Source organism: Mustela putorius, unplaced genomic scaffold, assembly GCF_011764305.1.
Source record: "Mustela putorius furo isolate JIRA1106 unplaced genomic scaffold, ASM1176430v1.1 tig00003853_pilon_pilon_pilon, whole genome shotgun sequence".
Lineage (NCBI taxonomy): Eukaryota > Metazoa > Chordata > Mammalia > Carnivora > Mustelidae > Mustela > Mustela putorius.
The window spans coordinates 22,938,850-22,951,303 of record NW_025422005.1 but is presented as its reverse complement, the minus strand read 5'-3'; the positions used below and the strand labels follow the sequence as shown (position 1 = coordinate 22,951,303).

The following is a 12,454-nucleotide window of genomic DNA, read 5'->3' as shown; positions in this document are numbered from 1 at the left end:
TTTCCTTGGTCATAGCTCGTTTAAAGTTCTCATACTGGTTTAGGGCCAGTGGGGTGTGTACATGTCTATGAAGCATGGAATGTTTTGTGAAGTCACTATAATGGCATCACTAAGTTTTGTTAAACTTAATTGAGGTTAGGAGATTTTATTTCCCTTCCAGGAATGGGGAAATAGCTTGTCTGCCTTTCCAGAATCTTGGAATAGGTTTATGTTGTGGTTGGGAAGTTTTCTGTTTGTTTTCTCTTTCTGGTAATGAGTGTTTTTGGTGAATACAATCTCTGTGTGTGAAGGAGGGGAGTTTTGCCTCTAGCATTCCATAGCTGGGGTCTGAGTTCCTGCCCCAGCTTGAGTGACTTTGTATGGCCAGTTAGTAGACATGAAGGCAGAAGTAGTATTTTAGTAATTGTAGGTACTTTCTGTTTCAAAAGGAGTCTTCTTAGCAAGCATTTAGCTAATGGGTCTCACATAACTCCCTTCCCTTCCCACCCCCCATTAAAAATCTTGGCATAGGTTAAGTGAATGATTCTAGATATTTAAGCTGAGCCTCTACTGTGGTGGGTTGATCTGTGGTCCCTCCTTGCCTTAGGCCTCTCTGTGACTTTTACCCAATATACAGTCTGTGTAGTCAGAACACCGTGAGTAAAGACCTTCAGGACACATGAGCATCTGCAGTACCCTTGTCTAAAAGAAAGTGTTGACTGCTGTACTTTCATCCTTTATGAATTCTTTAAAAGCGTCTATTATTTTTAATTTGCAGCAGCTCTTGCCAGGTAAAAAGTTTTGGGAAACAGATGAATCCAGCAAAGATGGACCAAAAGGAATATTCCTGGGTGATCAATGGCGAGACAGTGCCTGGGGAACATCAGGTAATCTAGATCTAGCATCTGTACTGTGATTTATGCCTGTCTTAGAGCTCCTTTCCTCAGCAATTGGCAAGTCATGAATTTCACATCAGTGACATAAGCATGTCAAGCAATGTCCTGTCCTGTAGTATAATTGCCATGAAGGAGCTTATATGATGTAATTTATTAAAACATAATTAACAAAAAATCAAATCTTCAATATTTTATTGAAGTGTTAGCTGCAGGGGAGTGGTCTTATTTGAAATGACCATAATTTCAGCTATAACTTCTTGTTCTGTACTGCTGTCAGCATACTTGGAATTAGAAAATCCATGCCTGCCATTTGAAGTTCATGTTTCTTTTTCCTCCCCTTGCTCCCCTGTGTACTGTGTATGGGATGATTTATTTGTAAATGTGGTTGGGACCAAATCAAGTCACTGGGCACGGATGCTCTTCTGACAGACTACCCCTGAGGAGGGTTGGGGAGAACCTGTAGAGGCACACACTGACAGCAGAAGGAAAGAACAGAGGCTAGGGAGGAAGGAGACCCACACCCAGAAGCCGATGTGCTTTGTTACAGCGCAGGGTAAAAATGGAACCTCAGATGACAGTGAGTCATCAGAAAATATCAAATTATGTTGTTGGTTTTAAAAAGGGCAGTAAAATCACATATTGTTTTAGTAATATTACAAATAAAATATATTAAAAAGAAATTCTGCTACTTGAAAGGGATAAACAGTTTACCCACTATAGCTAGATAAACCAGTTATGTGAACTGCTGTCTTGCTCTGCTGTCCGGATATATGAGGAGTATGTTCCGTTCTCCTTAGTTTATGTAGAATTTTATACTTAGAGAAAAACACAGTAGGAGGTTTTGGCTCACCTGACCATGGCAGGCTTCCTGATTCCCAGTCATTGGTTTATCCATGAGACATCACTCATAATTTGTTTGAGCCTCTGGCTGCACTGTATCATGCTTGTGTATCTTTTTTGTAGATCATTCAGTTTCCCAGCCAATCATGGTGCAGAGAAGACCTGGTCAGAGTTTCCATGTGAACAGTGAGGTCAATTCTGTACTGTCCCCACGGTCGGAGAGTGGGGGACTAGGCGTTAGCATGGTGGAGTATGTGTTGAGCTCATCCCCGGGCGATTCCTGTCTAAGAAAAGGAGGATTTGTAAGTTGGCTTGAGGAACTTGTTCCTATATCTCTCTTTTTTTTACCCCCCTAAAGCAAAACATGCCTGTTTAGTTTCCTTAGATATTCACAGCACTAATTACAGTGTATTTTAAAACACTTCTGTTGCAATTAGGTGCCAGCAAACACAGTAGGGGATGCAAACTGAACTTTTACAAAACAAAGACGTGATGTTTTGGGGGGGATACATTGATAATGTGAGGTAGAACTGATATCTAGTTCTCAGTTCATTGGTCTATCAGAAGACATTTATAGTTCAAAAAAAAAAAAAAAAAGAGAAGGAATTAAAATAAGAAAGCTGAAGTTGGGAGTCAATAGGAAATAGATCTGAGAGCAGTGATTTGCCAGTTCGTAATAATCCTTAGAGTGGATCAGGTACGTAGGATCGTTCTTGGTTGCTTTGTTTAATTATGGTATAGTCTTTGGCCCTCTTTGAACAGCTTTGCCTCTTATACCTTGCCTGTTAGGAAATTCAAAGTTCCGTTAATTCCAGATCTGTGTGTAATATATATATATATAAATTTTTTTTTTGGACTCATCACCATTTGACCTCTCTGATGCTCAGTTTTTGCCAAAGCAGCTTGTCTGCCCCTAGCCTCTTCCCATGTAAGTCTTCCTCAAGATGTTTTCCTCAAGCATCTTTGATAGCCTTTCTTTCTCAAAACTCCTTTCTTGTCATCAGCTCTCTAGATGTGGAAAGTGTGACGATGTATTTCCATTTGAATCTTCCTTATTTTGTGTTTTCTGCCTGGTTTTGTATTCCATGTGGTAGTCAGGACACAGCCTGAGACACAGCCTGATGCAGCCTGAATCTGTCTTCCTCTTTACCTCCTGACTTGGCTTGCTTTGGACCTTTTCAAAATCCTTTCTCTGTGAAGTCTTTTTCAGCTAATCCTTTTTGTTGGCAGTCATAGAAAAGACTTTCTTTCCCCCAAATTGTATTAATCATTTTGCCTCCATAACTGTCTTATGTTACCTTAGAGTATTGGTTGTCAGTATTTTTATGTCTGTCAGTATTTTTGTTTCTGTTGCTAGGTGTCAAAAGCTTATTCCTCTTTTCTTCATTCTACCTGAAACTTCTTCAGAATAGCAGGAGTTCATTCTTGTTGCAGCTTCCTCAAGTGTTAAGTACAGTTCCATCATATGTTAGTGGACCTTAAATGAATGTTGACTTGGTTGGCATGAGAACAGGTGATGTTTAAGGTAACTGGAATCCATATGGAGTTAGCTTTCTTCTAGGCATGCCAAAGATGATGCTTCAGCTGCCATTGACACTTCCCATATGACTGGAGCTTTTAATTGCACAGGAAAACCAGAAAAGATGAACTTCTCTAAGAAGGTGCATTGGATTTCTCCCAATTTCACACCTAGAAATTTGGTGTGAGGAATTAAGCCAGAAGAGGATCTTTTATTTTTATAATGACTCTTAGGAGGATCAAGGACTGAACTGGGGCTTTTGTCTTGAATCTTGAGTACTAGTCATTCCAAAGCTGACCTGATTGCTTCTGTGTCTTTTGACACTGCAAATACATACATAGGTCAGATCAGCAAGGGAGAGCCCTTCTTTATTTGAACCTTCCCGAGAGATTGCTTGGGAACAGTAAGATATACCCTTCGGATGTGAGGAATGGATTTGGGTAAAGTGATCATTTTCTTCTTGTCCCATGGGAAGGATGGTGTTACTCCTCCTCTTTCACCATATCCCTGGTTCGCCTCTTTTTCTGTCCTCACACTACCCATCTCATGAGCGCAGATTTCTCAGAGGAAGTGCTGCCTGCTAATTTCTGTGTATAACTTCTAGTTATTTATTGTGGAAGAAAAGTCAGTATTGTATGTAGGTAAGTTGTCAGTGTGGTGTGGTGAGTTGGAACCTGTATGACTCTTGCCATGAGTTCTCTGCCATGCATGTGACCATTTTCTAATCCTTGGGTATTAGCCAGGAGGCTCATGCCTGGATTACTTTAAAGTTTATAAGCAGGCAGAAAAATAATTGGAATTAGGAGAAAGATAAAACACTGGGACTGAATTATTATTATTTTTGCCTGCTTCTCTCTTTTAAGCAATTACTTTGGCAGTCAATCTTATGATAGAGTGCGTTATCTTTTGCTTTCATTGTCTTGCTTTTCATTTTGTAAAGATGGCTTTCATCCTTGGTTGTCCTAAGAGACTGGTAATTTTTAGCTCTTGTACAGTATTGTCACCAGAGGAGTTTGAGATCTCAGAAGGTTAAGAGGTTGGAAAATTGAACTCTCATAATCAGATAATTTACTGTGCTTCTGAGGTTTGCATGAAGATGAAACTTCTCCAAATCTGTGTTCCAACTTCTTCTCAGAAGGCAGATTGTGGGTAATGAAATACTGTGGTGTCTTTTGACTTGAGTTGCATCTAAAGGGTTACCCAGGAGGTGACATCAGGCTACCACATTGCATGTCCAGTCTTTTGGTGGATGGAGGCCTGAGGATCAGTGACCTCCTTTATCAACCTTATGGCCTGGCTTTGCTCTGCCTGTTAGATGACATTTGACCAAAGCTCTGGTCACGGAAACCTGAATCACTTGTTGGTTGTCATGGTATGCAGGCATCTTCTTGGAAAAGATGACCCTCCCCCTGCCTTTTAAAAAAAATCTAGTCTGTCATTGAAAGTATTGAGTTCAGAGGCCAGGGAAGAGAGAATATCTGCTGCTTTGTAGATAATTGTTCTAAAGTGGCAATTGGTGGTGTATGGGTCAGAGCTCAGGTATTTTTACTTTGGATGCTGTACCTGCAGTAAACCGTGAAGAGTCTCCATTTTAATTCCAAGAGCTGAAAGCATCATCTCTGATGGTGTAATGAATGTAGATTTCAAGCAAGCACTTAAGGGGCCATCTTGGGTACTGACAACAGATAATCCAGACTCTGACTAATAACTTTTCAGTTAGAGGTGGTTTAGGACTAAAGTAAGCTACTCATTCTACAGTGATTTTCCACTTTCAGTAAGGTGGTTTCTTGCTTACAGCTTTAATGAAGGTATTTAACTCTTTGTCTAGCTTTCCTGAGCTTTCTTAAGTTCATTTTGATTGTACAAATGGACTCAGTTGAGTACTTCAGCTTCTGTGATGAGATTACTTTCAAGCTGACAGTAAGAATCCTAGAGTAGTATTTTGTTCTTAGCACCCACTGTAAAATTTTGGTATTTTTCTACATATGAATCAAAAACTTCAGGGTGGCAGTTTTCAGAACAATAGGAAGATTCAGAATACCAGTTAAGTCAGAGTCTGTCAAGTCTTGAAAATATTCTTTTCATATACTTTATTTTATTTATTTCTAGAATAAGACATTCCCCCCTCCCCCAACAAAGCATGGCTCAGAGTGGTTATAAAACCACATGTGACTACTGTATTGTGAGGCCACTGAGTGAAATATACCATCAAAGGATCCTGCTGTTTGTCTTTTGGAATTCCAGCCAACCTTGAGATAGATCAGAGTCCAGCCGGTCAGAAGAGTGGATCATAATTTCTACCTTTGTGGTTTATGGTGCCTAGGGAAATGAGAAGTCCACTTAAATTTTAGGTGAAGATCACCTTAACCTTGCAGCGGAAAGATTTTTTAGAGAAAATAACCTTTGGCACGCCTTTCTACTTGTACGTAGAGACTGGCTGCTTTCTGACCTGAAAGGAGGCATGCACACTCCTAGCATTTGGGTCACAAAACTTGGTAACTGGTTTTTCTAGTCTTCCCCGCATTTGTTTTAGGTAACCAGTGCTATGTGCAGTGTAAAACATTTAGAAGTCAGGGGTTTGAATTTCAACTGCAACTTAATTTTCTCATCTGTGAAATGGAGTAAATGAAAACACACAAAGTCTAATTCATGTGGATGTGTAATATATGTGACAGTGCCTTTTATTTTTTTGAAGATTTTTATTTACTTATTTGAGAGGGAGTGAGAGCGAGGGGGATCATAGGAGAAAAGGGAGAAAGCAGACTCACTGTTGAGCAGGGAGGCCGATGTGGGGCTCAGTCCCAGGACCCTGAGATCACGATCTGAGCTAAAAGCAGACGCTTAAGTGATTGAGCCACCTGGGTGCCCAGTATATGAAAGTGCTTTGTAAACCTTACAGAATCTTCCTCCACAAAGTCCATGGGCCAGTAGCATTATCACTGCCTGGCTGCTTATTATATATTACCAGTTCAGAATCTCCAACTCAGCCCCAGCTCTGTTGAATCAAAACCTGCATTTTGCCAAGAGCCTTAGGTGATTTGCATGCACACTGAAGTTTTGAAAGATACGTAATCTTCTCGGAAGATTAAATTACCAGAAGACCATGGATCACATTCAGAAACTTCAGCTGTAGGGTAGAGCCCCTCCAGATTTGAGCTTCCCTCAAGCAAGAATTCTACATGCTTTACTTTATAATGTCAAGCTTTTAACTACTGACTAGGTAAAAAGTTTAAAAAGCACCAGATGACTTTTAGAAAACTTGTTTTGTTTTTCGTCTCTAATAACAAATAATATTCTGCATGGTCAAGATACGTTTTTTGTTTTTTACTTCCTCCTGGGTCTGGTGGTTACCACAGCAGAGGGGAACACTCTCCTTACCTTTCTGTACACCTGCAGTTAGGTGATGATGTACACAGTGCCTGGGATAGTCTGTGTTCCACTCTTTCTAAAGTGTATACCTCCCCACTTTGTTCATTTTGAAAATGGGATGCATCTTTCAAATGGTAGTATATCATAGTTTAATTGCCAGCATTTCCTTTTTAGCAGGACATAAAATGATGTTTCATAAATTTCATAAATTTATGTTTCATGAATTGATGATTTGATGAAATGTGGTAGTTGGTCATGGCTCAGTTCTGCACACATACTTCACGGAAATCAGTGCTACAAAGGGTCTAATGATCAGAGCCGTAAGTTTTTTCCCAGGGGAGAGACATAAGATATCTAGCAATTTTGAGGTTTTGAGAGAGTGGGGGCTGGATGTCTCTGAAAAAGACAGGAAAAAAATGTGAAAGTGGAGTAATGAGCACTTTTAAGAATTTTTTTTTAAAAGAATTTCACTTTCATGAATTGCCTTATTAACTCCTTGAAACAACCCTTTGATACTGTTGTCCCTGTGAGTTGATAGTAGTGAAAAATGAGGCTTAGAAGGGAAGTGGTAGGGCCTGGATTCAAACTTTGTTCTAATTTCAAATACGCAAAATAGTCTTTTTTAGAAAGAAGGGAGGAAAATTACTAATCTCATTGACTATGACTTGCTCTGTGGAGCCTTGTGGGTAAGATCACTGCAGTAAGAGGAGAAATTAAATTCTCATTTCTCTGACTCATTCAGAATTAATAGATACTCTCTGAAATATTCCTCCTGTTCTGTGAGGCTTTTGAGGAAGCTGATCTATAAGTGGATGGACTCTACTCTCCATAATAGAAGGTTCTTCTCTCTTTCTGCTCTTCTCTCAGTTCTTTGCTGTCTTGCAGTGGAATATAGCCTTGTGCCTCAGTGTAGACAGGGGATCTCTCAGAACCATTCTTGGCCCCACTCTTGAGATTTTGATGGGGCTTGGCCATGTGCATTTTGAACACTCACTGAAGCTTGTATGTGAGTACAGGTTTGGGTTAACATTCATTTAAAGGAAGCCCACAATAAAAATATGCTATTAATCCATCTTTCTTTTTTATTTAGCTAATAGACTTTCAGTACTATTATGTACTAGGGAATGCATGACGAAAAAGCCCAACAAAAACCCTGCCTTTATAATGCTTATGTTGGACTTAATTACAGCAGTTGTCATTTGTGAGTGCTTATGAGAGTTGCTGGAGGAGAAGCCTTTTATAATACTTGTGGGAGCTTCTGCAGACCAATTAAATCAGAATCTCTGGGTGTGAGCCCAGACACTTGTAAATTTTAAAAAGATTGTGATGCTCAGCACTAACCATACAACCACTGCACTATGAAAATGATAACCCTGGGAGGGCCAGATTGGCTATATACTTCTAGTAGAGTTAAACCACTTAATTGGCCATTTAAGAGGTTTAATCTTGATATCTTGGATAACGTTACAGAAGAAATACCATCCCAGTGCTTAGCTTTTACTAATTATCATATTGCTTTTGTATAATATGATTTATACTTCACAAATCCTTTGTATATGCATCATTTCATAACTACTCTGTTGTAAACAAAGTTATCCCTGTGCTATAGATGAGAGAACTCAGGCTCGGATTTCATGACCTGTCAATAACCTTTGCTAGTACGTGTCAGCAGTTGAGATAGAATGTTGGTTCTGTGCAGTCTGGTTTAGCTCTTTCTTCAAGACCACATAGCTATGAATACCTATCCTTATCTTAAATATTAAAAACATTTGTAAAAATCCTGTAAAATATACCAGACCATTTCTATCCCTCTTCCCTCTCTAGGGTGTTCACATTTCTGAGAGACCCTTTTTATGATTCTGAACCCTGTATTCTCTTTTACTCTCTGACTTTTGACAAAAAGTCTTTCCATTCTGCTCTTGGTATCACTTAAAAATCAGACTTGTCAGCCATTTTTATTTAGGGCTATTGTTGATTTACTCAACTTTTTTCTCTTAAGTAAACTTTTTACTGAAATATGACCTGTGTGCTGAAAAGTGTTTAAGTCATAAATGTTCATCTGTGTGTGTTTCTACAAAATGAATACACCCAGTGACTATCCAGATCAAGGTATGGAAGCCTCCGTTAGGCTCCCTCACCTTCAGATAGAAGGAACCTGCTGTTCTGAGGAATTTATAGCAGAAAACCAGGAAGCTATGTTTTATAGGGATAGACTGTACAATAAGGATGAAAAACAGCCCATCCTAGGGATTCCTTTGAAAATCTGGTCCTTGGCAGTATAGTGAAGAAAGTTAAGTATCAGGGACTGTTTCCAGAACAGTCCTCTTAGAGTCAGCCCAGCAGCTTCTTCACAAGCTCTTCCAAAGGGTCACTCAGGAGAGCTTCTGCAAAATGTTTGTTGATTTGGCGAGTGAGTCTCCCCTGTCATCAGCCTTCTCGCTTGTTGGTGACACTTCCTGCTGCTTCTTTATCCCATTTCCTTCCTGTTTTTGCTTGCAGACCTTTGGAACTGCTGATGAGAAATTGGAGCTGGGATGCTCCTTCTGGGTCGGTGACTTGATTTGTAGATTTATGGAAGATTACTTAGGTGTGTCAGTGGGATTATCCTTCTAATTAATACTTTCGTTACTGACATTAATAGTGGCTAATGCAGGCAGAGTTGTTTGTTATCTAGACCCTGTCATTACCTCCTGGACTCTTATGATAAAGACAGTGGGAGGATCCTTCTAATTTTAGTGGTTCAGTTTTTCAGGATTTTTTTGGTCATTTCAGTTTACTTTGTCATAGTTTTTGAACTTCTGCCAAGCACTACACTCAGTGTTGGAATATGAAAGTGAATACACGGTTTTTGTCAGTTTTACCTTTGCAGTAGGAGGGAGCTATTGTCTTCAGACGTTTTCAAAGATCTCTGTCTTTAGGATCTTATTCCATTCCCATCTCTACTTTAGGATCTCGCTTTGGTGCTCAGTTGGCTGTCATTCACTCCTCTTGAACCAGTAGCAGTCTTACACTTCGATGCTGTGAAGGTCACATCTCAGTGGCTGCCAGAACAGTAGTTTGCCATCTTGATGCGACATGAAACAAAGTTGTGTATCCTTTCTTTGTTCCTTCTTGGGTGTGTTCCTTAGTTCACATTAGCCATGAAGTCTTTTTCTGTGTCTTGAACAGAGAATAATTTTGAAAGTAAAATGGGCTAACAACCGACAGGTGAAAACTCTAAGAATGTCAAGATTCTTGAGTTACCTTTTCTGGGCCAGAGATCTCTGGGTACTGCCCTGAGAACATCTGTTTATTTTGCATCACTGGCCTGTGTATTCACAATGGAGTGTCTCTGCTCCAGCCTCTATTATGATCCTCCCCTACCCAAGTGAAATTTGGTTGTGGTGACTGGAAATGCTGTGAAGTAGCTCTCATCTTTTTCTCTCACTGGTTCTTGCCTTTTGCCACGAGCTTTAATTTGGTCCAGAAGTCAATGGTGAGGACAAGCAAGGTTGCCTCTCTCCAGTTTTATAAAAGCAAAGGTTACTTACCATTTGATAGGATTCTACAAAGCTCTGTGAACCATGTCAAGTTACTCTACCAGATCTTCTTTTCCTTTTGGAAATTAAGGCACATTTGCTTTGTATGTCACGGTCTTAATGTAAGATGTTGGCAAGAGGGGACAGACCTTATTTCCTTAGAAGAGAAGGCATCGGTGTACTTGGCACCAAAACAATTCTTTAGGTCTAATCTTTCAGTCTTTGTAGTTTGAAACACTTCAGAGACAAAGTCTGCTGCATCAGCGATCCAGCCAAAGGGGCTTTCCTGTATACTGGTATGGGGCAGCCAGAGAGGGAAAGACAACAGATAAGCACTTAAGAGTACTTTTGAAAGAATTTCACAGTTCGATATAACATATTTTGAAGGATTAGAAACAAAGTAAAAGATGATGGGTGAATTACTGATGCAGTAAAGCCCTGAGATGGAGAGTAGAGCTGGGGTGGTGGTAGGTGATACAACTTGGCAGGGCCTGTGTCCCAAGGTAAAGTGGAGGGTAATTGAATTGGAATGATGTCAGACCACACTTAGCTCAGTACTCAGAAGTAAGGGAGTTTACACAGGCAGTTGTGAAGTAGGAAATTCTTTTTGTAGGCTTATCACTTTCCAACTGTACTGTTAGCTGCCATACCTGGGGCTTAACTAGAAGTTGTGCTACTGTATAGAGTTAGATTTGGAAGTAGAGAGGTGGGACCAAGAGATGTAGAGTTGTGGCTGGGCTTCAGGTAGAAAGGAAAAAATGGGATGGAGGGACATTGGGTATGGTAAGACTGTCCTAAACTCTGTAACATAATTGTATGTCTGTCTCCCCCATTTGGCAAGACTTTCTGCAGTGTTCCTGCCTCTGTGTTGTCTGTTAATTAGATTGTAATGTCTTGAAAGGGCACGGACACTACCCTGTTTTAATTAGCATTTAGTGTAGTCTCGTGTCCACAGTGGTTGCCCACTATTGTTAGTTGATGATGATTAGTGAAGCTGAAGCTATTTTTTAAACAGGGCCCAAGGGATGCAGACAGTGATGAAAACGACAAAGGTGACAAGAAGAACAAGGGTGCGTTTGATGGAGATAAGCTAGGAGATTTGAAGGAGGAGGGTGATGTGATGGACAAGACCAATGGTTTGCCAGTGCAGAATGGGATTGATGCAGACGTCAAAGATTTTAGGTTTGTATGTTTTACACTTCTGACTTTTGAATGGGGGCAATGGGTTTTTGTTTTGGTTTAGTTTTATTTGGATTTTAGGGGTCCCCCCCCTCCTTATTTGTCCTTTTTAAGAATTGGGTCCAGTGCAGGCCATACCACAAGACTGTAAATTTACTACTGGCAAGGTGGAACTTCTAAGAGCCTTCAGTTCCTGGTGCTTTGCCAAAACAATAGAGTTTTGCATTTCTGTAGGGCTCTATTATTTGCAGAATGATTCTATAAATATTTTAGTGATTCTCAAATATCAAAATCACTTGGCATAGGTGCCTTGGGGGCTTTCCCTATATTTCTCCCAAATCACTAGCTTGGGAGTAACCATGGTCACTAATGGAAGCGTGTCCCCTCTCTCTGGCATGTTCGTGTGGAGAGAAACAGTTGAAAACCTATGCATTATTTTATTTGAGACTCTTAAACTCCTTGGGAGGTAGGTGGGTCAGTATCATTTTCTTCAGTTTGAAGAACCAGAGGTGCAGCTTACATGACTTGTTCTTAGTCCTCTCCCTTCCATGGATGCTCTCATTCCATCTCTGGTCATGATTGCTTTGAAGGTTTTACCCTATAATGCAATACGCACACTTTGCAGATGATGTTGCACATTTGTCTTCTACACTTGGCATTATTCTTCATTTATGTAGGTAACCTTTAGTGATGGTCTATAATTTTAAAAATGTAAAAGTCCTTGGTCAGTGATATACAGATAGAGGATTTGATTTTGAATAATTTAATGTTAGTCTAAAGCTAGTATATGTGTGTCTGAACACACACACTTATCTCTCTGATCCTGATAACCCTCTGAGGCCAAAATTAAAATTCATTTTGGATCATCGCATGCAGAACAACATTCAGTTGTTCAATATTCCTAATTTACTTTGTTAACCTTGTGAGTATAAAGAATTACAGAATTTGAGGTACAGAGTAACAACCACTTACCTAACGTCTTTCAGATGAAGTGGTAGCCTTTCCGTCCTGAACCTCAGGTAGCCCGTAGCAGGGGTTGGTAGCGTTTGACTTCTGGCGGGGCGGTGTTGGTAGGCCACGGTGTTGGTAGGCCAGCAGTAGCTGTAATTTGTCCCAGCTGTAGGCTTTCTTTTAGGACTGAAGGGCACAGAGTG

General features: G+C 40.1%; 1 protein-coding gene across 20 annotated transcripts in view; it reads left to right on the top strand.

Annotated features, from left to right (window-relative positions):
• PUM1 (pumilio RNA binding family member 1) overlaps nucleotides 1-12,454 on the top strand; it is a 136,613-nt gene that overhangs the window by 65,790 nt on the left and 58,369 nt on the right. For 11 of the 20 annotated variants that reach the window (XM_004740958.3, XM_004740955.3, XM_004740954.3 and 8 more), the window contains exons 4-6: nucleotides 758-866; nucleotides 1,839-2,017; nucleotides 11,137-11,303. In XM_004740958.3, coding sequence (XP_004741015.1) covers nucleotides 758-866; nucleotides 1,839-2,017; nucleotides 11,137-11,303 — 455 coding nt within the window. The remainder of the gene's footprint in view (nucleotides 1-757; nucleotides 867-1,838; nucleotides 2,018-11,136; nucleotides 11,304-12,454) is intronic. The other 9 variants (XM_045064090.1, XM_013046742.2, XM_045064089.1 and 6 more) reach the window with 5 other exon arrangements.